Source organism: Toxotes jaculatrix, chromosome 21 (assembly GCF_017976425.1).
Source record: "Toxotes jaculatrix isolate fToxJac2 chromosome 21, fToxJac2.pri, whole genome shotgun sequence".
Classification (NCBI taxonomy): domain Eukaryota; kingdom Metazoa; phylum Chordata; class Actinopteri; family Toxotidae; genus Toxotes; species Toxotes jaculatrix.
Window position 1 is genome coordinate 17,426,792 of NC_054414.1, and position 22,545 is coordinate 17,449,336.

Here is a 22,545-nt window from a genome sequence, read left to right on the forward strand (position 1 = left end):
AGTATTTTGATCAAGGAGTAGAGTCAGGTATTGATTCATACTAATGCCACCCTGCTGTACTCGTCAGTGAATTGGTGTTTTCTTCTCAGGATTTTTCATAATTTCCGAACTAAGCAAAGCTTTCTAACTGGGACTAGCCCATCAGCTTAGCTTGGTCGCTGTGTTCACACAGTTTATTTACAAAGTGTATTTGTTCCATGAACTCCTGCCTTATCACTGTCTTCAAAGTACTTTTATGGAGGAGTTAATGCTTTGACAGGCGAAGTTAAATAAGCTTTGATGGTGTAACATAGCTGACCAGCTACGATAGCCTCCTCCATCTTGGACTCTTTTCCCTCAAAGGTCAGCGCTGTCAGGACGGTTTGCAATAGAGACCAAAGATAAAACTACAACTTCTGGCTTAGTAAGAAAACCTCATTCAAAATAGGTTATGTATGTTGTATAGTATGTTGGATTGTATGTTTAGATAAAGATGGAATTTACTTTGGAAAACAATCCAGTATAGTTGATAATTTGATGTTTATGTTTTTGAATGCTATTTCCCATCAGCCAACATTTCCCAACATTTGACAGAAGAGATAAGTCCATGTGTGTAACAGCAGCAGGACAGAGACGAGCGAACACAGTAGACGTTAAGAAGAGTGTTTATGTATAGAATCCACACTGCCATGGAAAGTAAACCTCAGGAATACGCCTTATTTCTTTAGAACGACGGAAACATAAATTTGCTTGTCTAAGATCAATAAAATTCAGCTAAATATATTAGAGTGGATTTACTTGGCCCCTGCAATCCACTTATCACAGTCATCCCATTAATTCATGTATTTCACTGCAACAACGTTTTAAGTGCCGGTCTGACAGGGGCCTCAAAACTGGCAAAATTTGGATCTAAATCCAGATATTTTATGAGAAAATGGGTAAACAATTTCTGACCAGCATTGAATGTACAGTATGTACATTCAGTGCTGGCTTTCAGTTCTCTACAGATTTCGATCAGTCAAACCAAGAAAGTCCTCTGATGTCCTCTAATGTCTGAAAACACAGCCCAGAGTATGTCCCTCTTCATGGATATGCCTGTGTATACAGTCTGTGTTCTTTGCGGAAGCTACTGCTGTGAAATAGGCTGCTGGCTAAGCACCTTTATTCTATAAGATTCAGCCTTAAGAGGGAGACTTAATTGTCTCCCTCTACACTCACACACCACAATGTTCTCTATTTATTCTGTGTAACAGGTGCCTTTGGCTCTCCCAGCGGACCGAGAAGGCAGGATACAGTGTATATGATGTAGTACATCTTTTAATATTGATGCTATGTCCTCTGGAAGGGACAGGGCTTTCAGAGTCTATGTCTGTATATGCTGGGTTATCGTGTTAGTACGAAGATTAATGATTCTTTTTGTAACTGAAGAATGCAAATAGGTGCTATACAGAGGAAAGAGGGAAAAGGGAGCTGGAGAGAGAGGACTAGAAAATTAGAGGAGGAGTCAAAAAGGGTGTGGGGGGGTGGAGAAGAAGAAAAATGCCCGAGAGGAGGGAGTCAGGATGAAGGAAGAAGGGAGGTGAAGACGGAGAGGTAATGTAATCATAAAGTAGAGAACGAGAGAGCAAAGAGAGGCGAGACAGGAGCTGGAAAGATAAGCTCGCGTGAGACGGCGTCTCGACTGATGAGAGATGACTGTTGTGTCGCTGTGATCCTGTGGAGAAGAGACAGTCAGGGAGTAATGGAGGGAAAGGGGAGAGAAGAGGAGAGAAGATGGCAAAAGCAGATGAAACAGAAGAGTGCAGAGTGAAGGAGAGGAAAAGGAGCTCGATGGCTCTGTTTTCGGGAAGAAGTGAGAAGGCAGATGAAGAGAAGGGTAGGCAGAGGGTGAAGAGGAGGAAAATAAATAAATAAATAAAGAATAAGGAAGGCTATTAAAAGAATGAGTAGACAAGATAAGTGGAGAGATCAGGAGAACAGAAAGTAATGTGAAAAAAAAAGGAGAGGAACATGTTTTTGCTTTGATGAGAAAAGTGTTGCCTCCACTCTCCACCTGTTGCTAAGGACTGAGGGTGTCTGTGGTGATAAACACCGTTAAAAGAACAGTAGCACTGATGTGGATGACAACACACAGTGTGTGTATGAGTAACCAGGGACCATCACATACTACTGAAACAGCAATGCAGTGCGTGGATGTGGGTGTGCTTTAGGTGAGAACCGTGTGAAGAGTGAGGACATTTTAGTGAAAGAAATTCTGTTATACTTAAGCCGGAGGGCGAACTTTGTCAATAAGAAGTAATTCACAGAGCTCCACCTCAAACGGTGAAAAACAATCAAGAGCACATGACAAATTCATTTGGGGATTGTTCGTCTTGTCCTCACTCCACACGGATCTCAAGCTTCTGCATCTGTCTCTTGTCTCTTCAGTTAATGTGATTAATTTTGAATTTTAATTTTCAGCTTTTCTGCTGCACAAATTGAAAATGTGCATAAAAACAGGTGGATGGAAACCCCCTTTACTTTCTGGCAATTCTGTATTTTCTTTTCTTGTCTGTCTACCGTAGCTGTAATTACATGCCAGGTCTGTGACTATTGCTGAAATGGGAGGGGGAGACATGGGGGACTTAAGAGCTTAGCAGGTGTGTTAATGGCTGTAACTATGACAACCAAAGACCCGCTGGGATAGTGAGGAAGTGAGAGAACCAGTTTGGGGCTGTGGAAGTTAGTCATCAGGTGGAGAAACGGCACGGAGCTTCACATTAAATATCAAGACGGTTTAGAAGTGGAAATCTCAGTGTTGACTGGTGCATGTAAACACACTCAGAGTGAGTGTATCCCTCACTGAACTGGATGAACTCGAGTCTAAGAGGATGAAAACAAATTAATATGGGCTGTCACACCCTGCACTTGGTCTGCGTGTGTGTGTCCGATATACACACATAGATAAACACATACACGGGGCCTGGTATGCATTTTACATTTTTGCTATGTAACTCAAAGCCCCTCTGGTTGAGTCTTGAAACTGAGGAGGGGAACCGGAAGGCGGTCCTGTCAGGCGAACCATGTGCACTGAGAAATACCTCAACAGAGCGCAGCGGTGTACATGGCACCCAGAGGCCAAATAATCTGCTCAGTCTGTTCAAAACTTTATTTTAACGGCTGCAGAGGAAATATTTGGGCTAATATTCACAGTCAAAATCCGGAATACAATATGAAATAATCAACAAAGTCATAATGTGTGATTATTTCTGAAGTATTATGGGTTTATACTGCAGAAAGCAGCAAACAGGAGCAGCCCTCTGGCTTCTAATAATGACAGCTCCGCCTGAATACAACATCCCATCTGTTAGAGGAAGGTGAGCAGCACATAAATGCATGGTGCATCTGTGTTTTTGTGCTGTTTTAGTAAGAGAAGTGGACTATTGCTTATGTAACATGACTGCCCACGTTCAGTCATTTTCAACCCACACCCTCTCCAGTGTCAATACTGTCAATGCTTTCAATAGGCATGAAGTGGTAGCTTCAGCACACTGGCAAAGTGCAGCGCAAGAAAACAGAGTTGTTCGCTGAAATTATACTTTGTTTTCAGATCAATACAGTTGTCTTTATTTCTAAGTTGTAATCAAGATTTCTATGTGATGTACAAAATTTTTTATAGACATTCATGGTTCTTAGATGGTTTATTCCAAAGGTTTTGATGAGTTTTCTTTTAGCGCCTCCATGAGGCTGATTTTTTTTGTGGTTCAGCTGCTGAATTGCCATGAAATTTGGTACAGACATTCATGCTGTCCCAAGATATGTACAATAGACCCCCACGTCATGTCTCATAACCATGACGGTGAATCCTGAGTGTTTCCTGTAGAGGTGACACACAGTTTTAGCGGAAGGTATGTAAGCAGAATAAAACTGATCCCGTAAACCTACAGGTGAACCGTACCGTGTGGTTGATCGTGACGGTTCCAGGCAACGTGATATTATTTCCACTTGTGACTAAGTTTCCTCCTCTTCCAGAGGGTGGTGCTGGGTGAGATCAGACAGGTTACTCTACACCAGGGGCGTAATCCCAGCTGGAATGCCCGGTGCACAGCATTTTGCGAACACGGAGCTGGCTGCCCTCCTGTACGGTTCACCGTTCCTGTTGAGACACACATCGCCAGAGAAACCTGATAACTCCTCAGGCACTATAACGGAGTAGAGTTTGGCCAGGTTGTAGTATGGGTGCCACGTTGCAGGCCCTTCCCTGAAAGCAGGAAGTGTTGGCTGCATAGTGTAACATTAACCGGTGAGATGCCCATTCTAAAATTCCACCGGCTTGATCAGAAAGTCGGCAATGTTATACTCAAATCACCCCGCCGGCATTATGTGCCACTGGAGTGAAAACAGAGGGGAGCATTAAGCAGCATCAGGGGGCACTGCAGGCTCCAGGGACACACAGTCAGACAAGTAGTCAGTGACTTACCGTAGTAATGGAGTGCTAACGAAATGGCCTTTCAGTCTAAACGTGAGGTTACCATTTTCTGCCTCTTCAAAAGATTATTTTAATGTTTAAGGACTCTTCTTTGTTGAAAAGGTTTTACAGTAGCTAGAATCACACGGGTTAAGAGCCCAACTCAAGCACTCACTCTACAGTGTAAGTGTATAGTTTGTTTTTTAACCCGCTGAGTCAGCTGAGTGTCCTTGAATCCCATTTCTCTTAACAGAAGAAAATCACACATACAAAATGTAATTATCAAAACTCTAAGGTGAAGACCGAAAGCTCGTGGTCGTATTTTAATTTTCGTCTTTTCTCAACTGGTTGATTTTGATGATGGTGACGATGCGGAAAGCACACGTGTAGAAAATGCTCAAGTACAGCGGGTATGAAGCGGGAGCAAACTGTAACACTCAGCGTTATATACACAGCACTGCAAGTTCTTCCAATTCATCATGCAGTGATTTTCATCCCCTCCCCTATTTATTGTCTGGGTAGATATTCTAGCCAAATAAGCAGCGCACAGTATAATGAGGCTGATGATATTCTTTGGGGTGAGAGTTCCTGCCCAGCGAGTTCCTTTAGAGCCAACATATTGTGTTTTTGCTGAGGCAGCCGTGGAGCAGAATGCTGCGCTTGGCTCTATTTCTCACACTTCACAGGAACAGGATGAAGCTCTGCACTGTTAGCATGACTCGTTCAACGTAACAGGCCTTTCTTTTTACCCCCCCCCCCCCCCCCCCCACCACCACCACCTCTTTCTCTCTCCCTCACACACACACACATAGACAAAGAGGAGTTGATTGGAGACCATAAGGGAGAAACAAAGTGAGATGGTACCACTTATTGGCCTGGACTCGGTGGTTCAGTTCCAAACGTACATTGCTGCGTTTGCCTTGCGCAGCAGTTAACTGGAACTCAGGACTGCGGACCTTTCTTCTCCAAGATCTTTGCTTTAATCAACCACTAATCCTCAGCAAGAAAGAATATCTGTACAGCAACCATTTGTAATTACTCAGTAATTAACCATTTGTCATATATTCATTATTTGGCTTTATTGGTGTCCACGTTATAAAGTTCAGCACAACTAAGTTCACAATAATTTAAAGAAAAAAAAAAAAGACATTCACTGTTGGTAGGAAACAAACAATAATCACCCGCACTGATCCATCCACCCACCCGGATGTCCACCCTCTGCAGAGTCTATAACAAGGTTGCACAACTTCCTCCAGTGCTGCCAATGAAGTGTAGTGATTCCTACGTTAGCTCAATTGATTGTAAATATATGTTGGCCTTTGCTGGAACAAGCCCTTTATCTTATTTTGCTGTTTACAATTTCAAGGTTCAGGGTTGAATTCCTTACCACATATTTTTCTCTTCTTCTACCTTTCTTCCATTTTCAGTTTCTCATATTTCTGTTGTGTATCTGTTTTATTTGCCTGCCTTCTTTTGTTGTTTGTCTTTTCCTCGATTCTTTCTCACCTTGTATCGGCCACTTACTTTATATCACTGCAGATCTCATCAATATGTTTAATAGCAGGATTTTCGGGTTCATTACAATCAATCTGGACACACCTGTATAGCCTGTGCTCTTTGGGGAGTACCTTAGAAAATGATGTCTAACAACAGAAATGGCGAATCAAATAAAGAGTAAGTGCAAGGAACAGAAATGTAATGTAACTCAAATATAACTCAGTGATAATCAGACAATCAGGGCTACAGGCAGTTCAGTTATATCACCTTATAATACAAATGTAAGGTGAGTTTTTATGTGAGTACATTTCTGCACTGTGGTGAACATATTGAGCTAGTAGTCATTTTTGTAGCTTATTCCCAAGGCACGTTTCACTATATTAAAAACAAACATACAACTTCAATTTTGATCTTTATTTGATGTGTGCAGCAAGTGCAGCAGGTATAAATGTAATAAATCCCATCGCTGAATAAGGTTATTTCTGAGAGAAACCTTCCTGTACTAATACTTTGTGTCAAAGACTGTGGAGAAATGTAAAATGTGCACAAATACCATATAGCTGGTGAATTAGCTTAATGTTGGAGAGACTGACTAAGCAGAGGCAGTCTCAGAAGGAGCCGCGGTTTGCAGAAAAGCTGGCAGAGCGTCAGCTATAGATCACTGTTCAGTACCTACACCAGCAATATAGTAGCTCTACTCAAATTCATCCCTTTTCTGTATAGTGTGTGTGGTTCCAGCTTAAGGGTAAGGACTCTGTGAAGGGCCTGAGAGGAGCACAGAGAGCAATGCATTTCTGCAACACAAGAGTAATAAATAAATTTACCTTCAAAGGCATCTAAAGATTATTTTAATAAATTGATCTGAGAGAGAAAAATAGTTCTAGCTAACCAGCTTAAACATTTAAACGTTCGGCATGCAGCCTGTGACAAAGGACTGCAAACTGACATTGATTTGTGTTTTTCACAAAAAGTTTGGGAAACTGGTCTAAGGTCAGACTTTTCCAAACGTAGGCCAAGGTCTGCATTTGGAACCAAACAATTTGTCACCTAACACTTGTGTAGTCATGTATGGATTTCCTTTTACATTAGTTTCCACATCTACTTTATGTGGCACACATTGTGAGACCAGGGTGTGTACGGACCTTTATGTTTCTGTTTGCATACTCACTCTGGTCCAGTCGCAATGAGTTGTCAGTGTGGGCCGGTGATATTTTTGTTTGCAAAGAAAAAGTTAAGTTGATGAAGGAAACAGAAAATTCAAAGAGAAATGGAGGGAGAAATATGGGTTTTGTTCTTGAATGTACAACATTGGCCCCTAACCAAACCGTGTTTGTGTTGTGAAGCTTGCCCAGCAGAGCTGATTGTCTACCAACTCAATCTCCAAAGTGCATTCAAATCATATCTTTGCAGCAGTCTTACACTGGCCTTAGGGAAAGATACAAGGCGCTGTAGTCAGAAAATAGACCACCTTTCATTCAAATAAAATGACAGGAAGAGGCAGATCAGACAAGTCCGACACAGTCAGTTGTACAAAGCCTGGAGTTCAGGAACGGAGCTCGGATGAAGGCTAAGTGAAGGTGTCAGACGGTAGTATGATTAGGCTAATGTGACTCTGTAGCCATGGCAACAGGGGTGTGCAGAGGGTGATGTAATGGTTTTGGGGGAAACATCCATCTCTTTTCCTTCAGTATTTGTCACTGTGCATCATTCAGCCCTTCCCTGACTTCCCTTTTCGGCTTTCTCTCCTTTCCCCCAGTTGAATGACTGTTCTCCCTCCACCCATGTTTATTTTCTCTCATGTATGTGTGTTATTATCTCTTTTTCTTTCCCATCCTTTGTCCAGCTCCCTTTTTCTACATCCACCGTTCTCTCCTCCCCTCTCAGTCCTCCTCCACCCCTTTTCTTGTCTCACAAGAGTGAGTGCCCTCGCAGCTTCCTCTGATTTTTGAGGTTGCTGAGAAGCTGATTGCTGCTTGTTTTTTCCTCCATTACAGTAGAAATGACGAACAGACAAAGGCAGAAATGCACAGTGGGAAGTAAACTGGCAGAGACAGATGGAGCCTTCATGTTTTGAACCCACATCACTTTTCAGTCTCTGTATTTACAGGCTTGTGGTGTAGTTAATGCATCTCTCAGCTGGGGAAGCTATTTGCTCTTTTTCAGGTTATCAAGATTATAAGGCTGCTCTGGAATGCTGTCGTTCGTCATATGAGTAGTGCCATACAGCGAAGGTTTCAGTATTTTAACTGTTTATCCATTAATTTAGCTAATATTTCAAAATGTATTGACAGAAGACGGGGTGTGATTTCTGACACATCATGCGTCCATAGGCCACTACTGTGAGGGTTAGCTGCCCCATGCATTAAAGGCTGATGTAAGAGTATAGATGACAGGTAAGATAAAAAAGGACGGAGCAGTGCTGTAATGATGTGAGGAGGATGAGGAAAGACAGACGGCAGAGGGGTTTCTGGACCAGAGCGTTGAGAGTACTGGCTGGTCGCCTGCTGGAAATACCCAGACTGTTCCTCACACACACTGAGATGCACGTCATCATTGTCTGCATGCATGTGTGTGTGTGTGTGCGCTACTAGTGAAGACCATGTACTCTCACAGTTAAATTGTGCCATCATCAATCATGTCATGTTACACCACTACAGCTAAAGGTGCAGGTAGCAAACACACGGACAAACACAATCTGCTTGTGTACAGCATCCTCTTAACAAACAGAACACTTCACAGAACAGCATCAAAGAAGCAAGCATGCCCTCTTTCTCTTACTGTTTACAGTCTACTTTTCACTTTCACACACACACACACACACACACACACACACACACACACACACACACACACACACACACACACACACACACACACACCCCAATATCCACTATGTAAAATCAGCACAAAAACAGCACACATGTACATTAAAACAATTGGTTTCATTACATAGTTCATGCACAAATAGGTGCAAACACCACATTTCTGAGCTGACGCCTTATTAAAAAAACCCACAATGGTAATTTCACCACTGATTCTATTAATGTGTCATTAATGTGACCTAAACTCAAGTGACCCTCATCCCCTCTGCTCATGTTTCCATGGAACATTAGACTTAATGTAAAAAAAAAAAAAAAAAAAGACAAACCGAACATAAAAATAAAGTATAATATGAAAATCTTCAATTAGAGCTTAAATCCATCGCACAATTTCCTTCACATCATATCAATAGTTTATGCTGATACACATAATGACTTTGAACTAGGACCTCTGGTATTTTGATCAAGTAGCTTGTGAAAAATAAGGTGTGCTAAATTTAGAAGACTGTACACATCATTTCGGTGTATCAGATACCATATTCAAGTGAAGTCACCTTCTGCTCAGTGAAGTTGTGAGTGTCCAATTGGTAATTGATTCATCGATCACTCGTACCCATGCTACCTGACACCTGAACACTCGGTAGCCTAGTGGACAAGTTCATTAGTTTTCATCTCTTTATTCACTCCTCGCCTGCCATTTTAAACTCATTTATCTTTTTTCTCATCACCAGTGCTTCCATTTTCATTCCACTCCCCCATTTCCATTTCTCATTCTTTTTTTTTTAAAAAACCTTCTACTACTCCTCTTTCCTCCATCCTTTGCTCTTCTCCCTCCTCCTCCTCCTCCCTCAGTCCCCTGCCAGTGGCCACATGCCTGCGACTTGATGTGTTGCCATGACAGCCTGCCAAGGTGTCATCGCCAGGGTCATTTGCATAGCTCTACTGAGCATGCCCACCAGAGTTAGGTCAGGATACCCGTCCTGAAGTGCCTGCATCCTGTTGAGCTCAAGTATGCTCTGCGTGTGAGTGTGTGTGTGTGTGTGTGCGCATCTTTGTGTGTATGGAAAATACATGCTGTGTGTATGTGAATGCATGGATTAGGATGAGCTATCAGTATCTATAATGGAAAGTTCATGTCTAATTAACCTTTATAATGTCAGGGAGGGTTATCATTCCACATGGATTAGAGTACAGCTTCAGTCGCACCACACAGACGTGAAGAGAGCGATGGATATATTAAAAATTGTTCTCTAAAGACAACCGGATGAAAGTGTAATGTACTGTTCAAATCCAGCGTAATTTCAGATCATTCTTAAGAAGGTTTTTTTTCCTTTGGAGCTTTAATCATTATGCTGTGATGAGTGTGGCTTCTACAGCGCTGTCGAGCCTGAAAAATGTTCTTGCACTCTTGTTATGAGGGAAACCAGTAGCTGGGCCTTCTGGACATAGACCCAGAAGTTATGTAAATACAAATAAACAAAAAACAAATAATTTACATGCACCTTACATTTACCTTTAGGGAACTGAATACCTGTAGTTATATAACATTTAAACAACATTTAACGTGAAAATTCACATATAAGCACATGAGATTTATTTGCATTTGAAAAAATGTACACATGATACAAACATATTTAATTTCTCAGGGATCAGTGTTGATGTCTTCATGTTCTTTGTTTTGTACAAACAACTGATCAAAACCAGATGATCCTCATCCTGTTTGGTGTTTTTACTTTTTAAAAAAAAAAACACTTACTACTATTACTTACTACTAATTACTTTTAAAATGATACCCATAAGGTGGGTATCTTTTCATTTATATGGTAATACATTATACGTATTATCATTTATATGTATGATGCTGAAAATAAAATAAAAATATAAAGCAAATATTCTGAATTCAGGCAAAGTAGAGTTCATATGTTGAGCCTCGCTTTCATTCCGTAATGAGATCTAACTGTTGCTGTGGAGGGATGTGAAATGAAGGAGTGCGATGTGGTTTGATATGGCCCCGGCGCAGCGAAGGGATACTCGAGATACTGCTTCGAGTGCTATTTGTGGCTCGTGTATCCGGTTGCCTAGGAGACAGCTGGCAGAGTGCCAGCAGGAGACCGAAGTTGACCTCAGACCGACAGACAGTTACAGAAAAATAAATAACCACGTACCCAAACACGCAGATGTAAACATCACAGGCTGAATCATATATTTTCTGTCCACTTAGGTTATCTATTATCTCTCCTGCTCTCTCTCTTCTAGGTAAGTGGCTGTAATGGTCTCTCTCCCTCTGACTGTGGTCTCAACCCCTCGATAAACCCTCGCCCATCTCTTGTACTTGACCTGCAAGTTGTGTCCTGCAAATCTTGGGACTTGGGAAGTCAGCAGGTTAAAGCAGATTTGAAGCAGAGGTGAAAGGATAATCTGGTCTGATCAGCCTCATCAGTCTCCATGGTGAATATTCACTAACACCTTCCTGGTACTCGGCACTGATTGGTCCTGATGAGATTTATGGCCAATTAGAAACAATTAGGAGGATCTCAGCGTGAGAGTGAGTCTGCTAATGTTCTTGCAGTCACACCTTTTCAGGTTCCTTTAAGTTTACTGAGGCTGTAATCAGATCACTGAAAGCAATGACTGAAGCTCTGTGAAGCCGAGAGGAGCTGCAGGTTCATTAATTCGCTGTAGTTTCACGGCAGTGAACGACCCCTTTCACACCGTCACGCTGTCATCACGTTCGTTTTATTTTGTGGTTTAATATGGGATATTTATGATTAATTATTGTGTATCACTGTGAAAATAATTTAAAAAATAATTACTGTAATGCATAATCAATATCAAAGCAGTACACATGATCATTTCTAGCCTCACCGCACATACCACAGGATATAAGCGCTGTGCTGCTTGCTCTGCCTCCTCCAGCATCATGTCTCATGTCACGAGGACGGGTGTCGGCCAAAGGTCATTTGAGAAGTAGGAGTTTTGGGTTCAGATGTGGTTATTCTGTTCTGCTTTGACATTTGAGAAGAGATGGGCTGCAGTGCTAATGGAGGATCAAGGCAGGGTAGATGTATGATGGCTACCATTGCATCAGTCTGGCCACTTGAACTGAACCGTGTTCTTAATGGACATTTATCTTATTTTATGGACTGTCCGGGCCAACCACACCCAAACTGCCCACCATCCTAACACGATTAAATCTGCCTGAGCGATCCTGCACGTCAGCAGACGTCAGCCATCATCTTAACAGGCCCTTGAACAAGGCAGAGTGTATTATGCTCTTACATGTTTTCTTATCTAGTGTTTCAGTCCGTTTTCAGTGGCCTGCCTCAGATGCTGCATGTGGATTCTGCGTTGTCAGTGCGGAGCGAGTGAGAGAGGAAGAAGTAAAGTGGGTGAGAGTGACACAGACATTAAGACAGAGAGTTACAGAGACTATGAGACAGAACAAAGAGAGACAGGGAAGACAGAGGCCATGTATGTCTAAACAATAAGAACACTTCAGGACTTGACAGCTGAGAGTCCCCTCAGGGGCTGAACTGTATCTGATAGCAGTTTGAGAGTTAAAATCTGATAAGATATACACATTTATAATATTTCTTATATATATAGACGCAATCTACGTCTCTGTTTTTGCTCCTACACTGACATATACAGAGACAGTACATCTAGTGAAGAAGTGTAATGTTGTGAGATGGTTTTATTTGCTTCCAGCTAAGCTCAGCTTTTGTCTTGACACAAATGCATTTTCTGGCACTGGTAACGTAAGATTTTCACTTTATCAGCATATATTTGTGTGCATTTCTGTGAGTGCAGTAACTGGTGTATCTTGCATATGTAATAGCAAGAGAAGAGGTTCTCTAGGTTCAGGCTCCTTTTGAATCAGGATATTGTGATGGGAAGTAATGCAGAGTAAAGGAGTCGGATATCAGTTGTGGATATCAATGAAATTTAATTAGCACGATGAACGTGTTGTTTTTAACTTCACTGAGTTCCAGATGGATCAGGCGTACCACACAGGACTATTCAATGAGTCCCTGAAACTCTCTGAAAGTAATTCCACGATGTATACTTTAATGGAACAGCAATTTATGTGATGCTAATGGCCTGATGTTATAATCCTCTCCCACCTGGTGCTGTGTGCGGGGCGGAACAGATTCTAATAATAACTTTGATCCAGGTTCACTGCGTAAACACTCGCATTTCTTCTTGTTCATGAATGAATGTTTGCAAGCATGTTAACAGAAGCCTGTGTGTGTGTGGATAACGTCGACCCACAGAGGTGAAGGTCCCAGTTTAGCAGAGGTTGTTTGGTTTAATTAGACTGGAGGACACAGAGGTTCAGTGGAACAGAATGCTAACATGATTAGCGACAGTAAATCACATGCACACACAGACGCAATGAACCAGAGGTGTTTTAGGAAACTTATTGTCTGTTTGTTGAAAAGTGTTTTTATTTATTTTTTATAATTTTTATTTACACAAAAACATACACAGAGAGTGTATGATTTAACCAGCACCAGTGTGTGTGTGTTGAACTGACTAAAAAACAACAATGAGGCGTCCACCTGCCTCTAAAAGACAACTGTGACTCTCCTTTTTTCCCTCTGTGTGGTGCTGCCTTGAGGTGGTCAGAAAAAGAACTGCATCTAGTACATGTTGTTCTATATCAAAAGAGTACTGATGCAGAGCTACTGACATACACACTGACAACACCCAGCTTCTATCTCTTTGGACCAAGACTTTCTATATTCCCTTGTTCTTCTCCAGCTCAGGGGCAGGAAACTCACATTACACTGAATTAGTGTATTACTGTAGAAGGCCAGAAAAATTCCTGGATTGCCACTAGAGGGAGTCAGACACCACAGGAAAAATAAGTCTTTGTTTTTGCATGTAGGCAGAATAAAAAATATTTTATTTGCAGAATAGCAAGATTTTATGAGTTTTTAAACATTATATTCACTATTATTATTTGATTTTTCTGTTTTTCTTTTCTCTGTGGATGCACAGACGCTTTACATTTATCGGTTATGTACATGTTTAAAGTTTTTAAGAAAAATAATATTGTTTGTTTGCCAGGAGAAAAGGTCAAATAAGCAAGAACTGAAACCAAGTGATTGACTGATAGAGATAATAATTCGCAGACTGACCTTCCTGACAGTCTCTGCTTCCTCTCTTCCCTCCTGGTCTTTTACTGCCCCTCCCTGATCCATTAGGCACAAAAAAACCACAACCAACCGTGCACATTTGGATTCATGCCTGCCTGTGAGATGGTGTCTGTTTGGTTGATTGGTTAGTTTTGGATGGTTAATTTCACTGGTTAATTGGCAAAAACTTTGATGATTGATGAATCATTTTAGTCATTTTTCAAGCAAGAAACACTGAACATTTGCTGCTTCCAGCCTCTCAAATGAGACAGTTTGCTGCTTTTCTTGGTAATAAAGTAATACAGCAGTTTGCAAAGCACAGATTCAGAGTAGTGGTTTTCAGAGTAGTGTTTTTAAATACTAAAATTGTTCTAAATCAAACATTTTTGAATCATGTTTAAAGGTTAACGGATCACCTTGGAATTTCTGTTAAGATTTTTTTTTAATATTTGTGTTCTTATACACATGTTGTCCTGTATAAAATAATTACCCCTCTAGGTCATACTTTGTTCAGCCTTCCACACTGCAATATTATTTCTACCCTGTGGAGGCCAGTAACACAGGCTCTTGCCCGTGACTTGATTAACTGCACTTTCATGGTTGTGTGCACTGAGCAGTTTGCTGCAGGCAGTGGTTAGCATTAGCAGTGGTTAGATCAGCAGCATAGGGACAGAAAGATTGATTTTAAAGAAGAAAATAGCAGACATGAAAAAAGTACCAGAAAGGATGTAGAAAAGGGGCAGATGATGAAAGAGCGAACAAAGAAATAATGCAACTGACTGGCATCTTTGCTGCTGACCCACATCTCGAGCCTGACATTTCTCCTGAGTATGCTTTTTCCACTCCGAGCACATAAGCTGGCTGTTTAGGGAACGCAGACAGCAGAGTAAGATGTGAAATAAAATGGAAGTAGAGTCATGTCACTGGAGACCGCCGTCCAAACTCTTAAACCTTTAGACATCATCATCTTTTGTTAGGCTAGTTTCAAATTTCTGATCCATGTAGAGAGAAATCACCTGCTGTTAATCCCTGTTTCAGAGCAGACAGAGGGCCTTTAAAGGCTGGTACATCTACTTCATAAGCTCCTCTTACAGATGGAGATAATGAAGGATTAGTCCAATAAATCCTATCTGAAGTCAGTCTCTGACAGATGACTTATTATTGGTGCAGTAACTGAAGTTTGCCCTGTGATTAGCCTCAGACGTAGGGTGGCCTGGAATCTTCTACTTTATGGAACATTTCACGTTTGAGCATGTGTCAAAATAAGCTGAGGGAAGCTGAAGTTCTGGATAAATTAAAACTTTGACCTGACGATGGAGTGGTAGGATTCATCCTCTAAGGACCATGAGTGTTTGCATAAAGTTTCATATCAGTTCATCGAATATCTGTGGAGAAACTTCCCACTTCTGTGGGAGATTAGCCAGAGTCATGTTTTCTTTGCAGGAGTTACACACACACAGTCACCATTTACAATCGAGCGTAGAGTGTTGTTTACGCTAGATACTGCAGTTAATGGCATTCAAGTCAGATCCAAGTGTTCATTCATTCATTGGCTCATACCCAGAGGGAAATATCTGGGGCACGAGCTTGGCTGTTACACTTAAAGGTTATGTAAATGTAATGTGCAAAACGTGATATTGCCACATTTCCTGTGATGGCACTTATAAATCATCCTCAGGCACACTGCACACAGTAAATCAGATATGTTCCATTAGGTCTCATGATCCCACAGTCAAAAAAAAACAAAGACTTATAACCTATTTTAGGTTATACAGTGGTCAAAGTGTGGTTTAAGAAACATAGATAGATATAAACATAGATAAAAGAGATAAAGTTAATAATAATAAAATGCTGGTTGTTTGTATTCAATTGTCCTCTCCTCTTTGTTATTGTCATTGTGTGGGTGGGACCTCTCTTTCCCATCAGCCAGTTGCAGCTCTCTCTTGTCCCAGACAGCCAATTGCAAGCCTGTTCTGCTGTCACATGTGCTCGTCACGGGCGGCAATCCCATCCTCTCTCCCATGTTGTTAATATTCAAAGGCTGCAGTGTACCGACACGAGCTCATAGCAGTACCCGTCTCACACACACACACACACACACACACACACACACACACACACACACACACACACGTACGGGAAACATGCAGAGGTGCATCGATAACTACAGCAGAACATCCTGAACACACTGACTGTGACATAAAGATACCGTCTGCTAAGATTTTAAATTGTTGGTAGGAAAAGAATCCTTTTTGTCACAAGGCAGCAAACAGGATTCTTTGCTCCTCATTAATTTAAAGCTGGTGTTTTATCTTGAGAGGTGCTAATTGCACAGAAACCATAATGGCATCCCCTTGAGGTATGATTCTCCCATATCTGAGTATATCAAATGATTATGAATAAAACATTAGCATCTTAATAATTGATCCGTAAGTGCACAGCAGCCTGCGTGTACCTTGTGTACCTTGTACACACAGGCTGCTTTCTGTAATTCCTTTCCGCAGTGACTTTCTCTAATTGTTTTCATCAATGTTTTCATCTATTGCTTCTCTTATTTAGTGACACTGTAGACCGTGATGGATTTCAGTATGTTCATCTCCACCTGACAGTATTACAGCATGTCGGACAGCTCCACAAAAAGCCTCCACAAAAGTGACAATAGAGAAATATATAGAAACATTGCATAACCGTAAACAAAACTGAGATTCCACAGCCATGCTGTGTGAGGCTGTTCTCAGGCACAGCTCTGATTTAAGCTAAATGCTCACAATGTCAACACCAACATGCAGGTATCATGTTTACCATGTTCATCCTCTTTAACATTTTCTAAACCATCAAATGAAAATGTTGACCTGGTCATGGTGGTACATGAAACGTTAAAGTTACACTTCATGCTGAGGGGATCATGAAAGTCAGAACCAAATGCCATGGTAATCCACCCCATGGTTTTCGAGGTGTTTCACTCAAAACCACAAATGTCAGCCTCATGGTGGTGCTAGAGGAAAAGTCAGGGGATCGAAGGTCTTAAGGATTCGTGCTCCAGGGATCATCACTGTCAAACTTTTACGGCTATCCATCGAATAGTAGTTAAGATATTTGAGTCTGGACCAAAGTGATGGACTGACAAACTGAATGTGCAATGCCTACTTAATAATTCCATTTATCCCAATGACAAGAAAACAACAATACATGTGATCGGTCGGTTGAACATTTGGTTAGACACTTGATTCAAATAAGGAAAAACAGCCTTTTTAAATTAAAAACTGTAATGAAAGTAAATTGAAGTGCGTTAGAGATTCACCATGTTTGGAATTTGATGAATTTTAATTATTAATCAGCTCTTGTTTTGGTATCTGAGAGGGAGGGACAGTGGGGATCAAAACAGCGAAGAGGCTGAGTGAAAGAAGTTTCATAACAGGAGCATCATGACTGCACACTCCCTGCACTCTGTACACTGTGCTACGCTGAACGCCCAGCGTGTTTGTACTGTATGTGCATACCATGAGAAGTCTCATCCTTCATTTCTCTCTCTTTATCCCTCAGCCATAGCCAGCTGGTGCTGAGCAGAGGTATTCATCCATCCCTACTCCCTCCTTTTTTCCGGCTTTTTTTCTCTACCTCTCTCTGCCCCCTCCTTTCTCACCCCTCCCCCCCTCCCTCCTTCTATCTCAACCTCTTTTCCACTGTCATTTCCCTCCTGTTCATATGTCCCATCGAGACGTCACGGACTGTGCATGCGTGTGTGTGTGTGTGTGTGCAGAGAGGATGGCTCAGGTGCAGGCGGCCGGCTTGGGGAACCAGTCAAGCAGGCAATAGGACCAGTCTATTTACTCAGACGACAGAGCTCTCTGCTGGGCTGAGGGCTGGAGCTTGAGCCCCTTCTTGGACCTCCACCCCTGGAACTCTATTAATGTACCTGTAACCGAGCTGTTTTTATACATTATTCTTAATCAAGAGGACAGTTTCGCCGGACTGTGGATCGTCTGTACTGTTTTTGTATTTGCTATCATTGGCACTTATTTTGCACTTTTGAGCACTGAGCAGTGGAAGCAGCTGCCTTCTCAGTGGTGGATCTTGAGGAGGTGAAACAGAGGAGTATGTCCCGTCTCTGTCCTTCCCCAGACTGGACCTTTGCATCTGGACAGTGTGGATAGCTGCTGAGGAAGATTTGGAACAAAAGAAAGAGGGAAGTCTTGAAAACAAGGAGAGGAAAATCCTTCCTAGACAGTCTCCCACTCACATACCTGTGAGGGCTCCCTCTCTGACAAAAGCACAGCCGAGGAGAGGAGGAACAAAAAAGATAATTAGGAGCTAAGACAAAAAAAGGCTAAAGGGAAGACTTTGGGTCCACGCTCCATACCTCCATTCATCCCTCCATCCCTCCTTCTCCTTTCCCACCTGTGAGGATTAAGTGCACTGGAGCAGCATGGCGCATGCCGCCTCTCAGCTGAAGAAAAAGGCGGATGAGAACCTCAACGCTGCGGAGGAAGAGAAGGAGAAGAAGAAGGCGAGGAAACGTTCCCGTGAAGTGAAGAAAAAGGTAGAGAAAGTGGGGGAGGAGGAGGGAAGGGTGAGGAGTTAGGAAGGCAGCTGGAAGAGAAAAAGTGGGAAAGTAATGGAGGAATGAGAGCATAGAGCTGACACTGGAGAGAGAACGGGTTGAGACGCGTCGGTCTAGAGGAGTCTAGGAGGTTCTCTTTTGTCATGATGCAGCCTCCTCACACACACACACACACACACACACACACACACACACACACACACACACACACACACTTATACATGCACATACACACCCAGCGGGATAAGAGGGGTGGTCCCATTGGGAATACTGAGGGGGGTCGGGTGGGTGAAAAAGACAGAGAAAGATGGATGAGTGGAGAGCACGGATAGGGGACGGTAACAGATAACAGGAATCTTCTATAGAGGCCAGATTAGTGTTTGAGGCAGCTGTGTTGCTGTTAGTGTGCGTGTGTGTGAAAGACAGAGATGTTCACTTGTACTGCTGAACTTAAAAAATGTAGCTTGATCAAGAAAAATTCTCTCACACACTTGTACACAGAAGCTTTTAGTTTGTTTTGTAATAAAACTACATTATTTTTTATAAATGTATATGTGATGCTGGATTATGTGTGTTTGTGTGTCCTCAGTCACCCTGCTACATTTCCCTGTCAACTTTATTTCAAGAAAACATTTTAAACATTTTTTTTCATTATGGCCTCCGTCATGTCATCACACCGTACATCCCGTCTCCACCGTTCCTCCTCCCTCTGCTGGGAATAATGTGCGCGTGCTGTGATGCAACATGGATATTTTGATGTGAAAGGTGTGTGAATTTAGGGGAGCAATGGAGCCAAGCGCGTCAGCAGTCACACCCTGCAGTTAGCTGCGTGTGTGTGTGTGTTTGTACATCAGTGTGCAAGGACAAAGTTAAGACTTGATCACGGGGACACACAATCATCCATAAGGTGATCAATAGGTCTGACTTCAGATCAATAACCGTCCTCACTGCAGTGGCAGCTTAATTTAGCAAAATGTAAACATTTCAGCTGACACTGATGTACGCCTCAGTGTTTGAATAACTTTGTTGACCTGTGTGTGTGTGTGTATAGCTGTCTCACTGTAATTTTGCTTGTGTGTGTGTGTGTTGACCAGCTTGAGGCCATCATTAACCCAGGGTTAGCCACCTGTGACAAAGAGTCAATACCACTGACCTCATTTGCATCAAGGTCAAAACTGATAGAGAGGTGACTTCCTGTGGTTTGGTAGAATAAAACCAAAACACTGTTGTTGTTTTGCTTTTTTTATTTTGATCTGAAAAGTGAAATTTCTCTGTACTGAGTTGTTAGCATTTACACCCAAAGGTGATTTCCCCTCTAAACTTCTCACATGGCTTAATTTAAATAACCGTGCGAAGCCCAAAGAGGTAAAATTATTCTATATCTAAACGCAAAGAATACAAATTTCTATGGTAGAACTCCAAGTGCTTTTCCTCCAAAAAATCCACAAACTTAAACTTCGCAAAAGAACTAATGTCCATCAGTCCATCAGCCATAAAACCCGTGTTCCATCCTGATTTTTGTCGGCCACAAACTACAGCTAATACAAATCAGAATGGTCATCTGTGTTTGTAGAACAGCCCACAGCGTGTGCAAATGCAGCAGTTCATGATCTGTAATAAATCTTCTGCATAATGACGTCCTTTCATCCAACACTGAATTCAAGGCAGATCGCTTTTAAATTTTGACAAGGAGGAGTCTGAATAGCGTGATTGTGGCTAGAAATGGAGGCGGGAGGCTTGACCTTGACAGCACACGCTGAAATTTGAGCCTGTGTGATCACAGATTTATTGTGTTCCTATGGAGGCAACAGGTGAGGGAAACGTGTTGCTGTAGAAATGTGTGTGCAGGGTGACGTCAGCAGTTTCCCGGTGTTTGTAGCGTAACATTGTAGAGGGGATATCAGCTATCCTGGGCTCATTCAAGGTAAATCTATAACACTGTCTGCTCTGGGCCAATTCTTGGCACCGGGGAGCACAAAAAAAAAAAAAAAATCCTCTCCCTCCTCGGATCACGTCACCTCAATTACCTTTCTTTTCTTTTCCTCCCCTCACTTTACCTCACCCCTCTTCTCTCTCTCTGTCTGTCCCTCTGGTTTGGCTTCTTCTTCTCTCCCTCTCAGACAATGTAGATTGAACAGATACTATGCCACACTGGATGTTAGTGTCAGTGCCAAAGTCTCTCACTTTCTCTTTTCTGCGCTCTCATTCTCTTACTCACTCTCTGTTAAAGGAATATCTCGTAATATTTGCTTTCTTTCTGGGAGTTACCAATGGTATTAGAGTCTCATTAGCTTAGCTTAATAAAAGCAATAAAATCTAAAATCACAGTGTTTCAATTCAAAAAATAAACATACAGGTCTATCAACTATATCATGTCATATGTTACATAAGCCAAATGCTATATTTAAGTAGAACTAGAAAATATATTCAGGTTCCAGGTCCCCACAGGTACTCCATCTCTGGGTAAAGGAATTGTTAAACATTTTACCACATATACTTATTCATTTTCTAGCCGAGGGTTAGATCGATACCACTCTGATATCTGAGCATTAGGTCTGGAGCTGGAGCCGAGAGGCACTTAGCTTAGCATGAAGACTGGAGGAAGGAAGAAACAGTGAGACTGGCTCTGTGGTATTAGGACAAGCTTTGTGCTCCCACTGTTTCTTGATTCCTTCACTTGGTCGATGATAATGTCTCTTGCTCTGTCATGCACACTCACTCCTACTGCATTACTTTTTAAAAATGACGCTGCATAAAATATCATTCCTTTCACATGTGCTGTACGTTTTGGATTGATTCAGTAATGGGTCCAGCAGCCGGTGCTGTGTACAGTACATGTGTTCACGGTTCTTACGGGAAGCTGAAAAACGAAAGCCGTGCATTACGAGCACCACTTAGACCAGTACTCAGAGCAGCTGCCTTTAAAGCTTTTAGCTACATCCTCCAAATAAACCTGCTATTGAACGTGCTATGTCGTGCTTTTAAGCCGCTCTGACAAGTCGAACAAGTTGTCTCTTTTGTAGCGCTGCAGTCGGTCATGCTTTGGGTTGGCTGGCTGGTAAACTAACAGACCTGGTACACCAATGTTAGGCTGACTGACTTATTCATTAAGAGGCTGTCTGTCTGATTGTGTGGGTGACTGGCTGGTTGGCTGATTAATTGCTCTGCTAAATTTTTGTCCAGCTGCCCACTTGAAAGGCTGATGATAATCTGACCGGCTAACTGGCACAGTCTTTTATATTCAGTGTATACTGGGGGGGAAATGATCTATATTTGAAGCATCATTCAATTTGAAAACCTGAATATTGATATTTGTGCAAAAAGCCATCTGTGGGGCCGACCTTCCAAGGCAAAGGAGGAGGGTGATGTTGCTTTCAACAGGGACTGAAACTGGCAAATGGGCTTCGAGGCAGAGAAGTGTAATGAAAACACTACTCAGGCAGAATTGTTGGCATCATTTCTCTTCTCCCAATTATTTCCTTTATCATTTTGGACCTCATGCTTTTAGTGATGGTGTGACTCCAGACGGTGGCAGCTTCACCTGACCTCTAGTCTGTCCTCTGCAGTAACAAAAGCACTTTCTTAGGTAAAGATTTGACTTGAGCAAGATATAATGTGTTTATTGACATTTAACCAATACCACAATCTTTCCCTAAGCTTAACTAAAGCCTTACTTAACTGAAGGGCTGAATAATCATGCAGGCTTCCCTCTGAACTGTATCTTGTATCTCGTACAAGAAGGTACAAAGGTTGTATGCAAGGCTGCCTGAGATGTCTATTATTCCAAAGTGAGAGGAGAATTAGCGAGGGGGGATGGAAACGCTGCTTCTTCTGAGGTTTATTTTTGGGAAGGACTCAATTCTGGCATCGTTTCATCTGCAGCCTCCTCTCATCTCCTCTCCTCTCCTCCTGTCTGCTCCCCCCTCCACCCTATCTCTCTTTATCTTTGTCTCCCCCTCCCTTCACATGCCTCCCTCCCTGTGTCTCTGTCAGCTGGCAGAAGGCTGTATTGTTCTGCCACACTTCTGCTTCTGGGACTGGGGGGAGGAAGTTCACACACACACACACACACACACACACACACACACACACACACACACA

At 42.1% G+C, this 22,545-nt stretch overlaps 1 protein-coding gene across 5 annotated transcripts in view; it reads left to right on the forward strand.

Annotated features, from left to right (window-relative positions):
* The first annotated feature begins 18,294 nt into the window (after positions 1–18,294).
* LOC121201164 (ankyrin-3-like) overlaps positions 18,295–22,545 on the forward strand; it is an 82,353-nt gene continuing 78,102 nt past the window's right edge. For all 5 annotated transcript variants that reach the window (XM_041066845.1, XM_041066846.1, XM_041066849.1 and 2 more), the window contains exon 1: positions 18,295–18,423. In XM_041066845.1, coding sequence (XP_040922779.1) covers positions 18,310–18,423 — 114 coding nt within the window. In that variant the 5' untranslated portion in view covers positions 18,295–18,309. The remainder of the gene's footprint in view (positions 18,424–22,545) is intronic.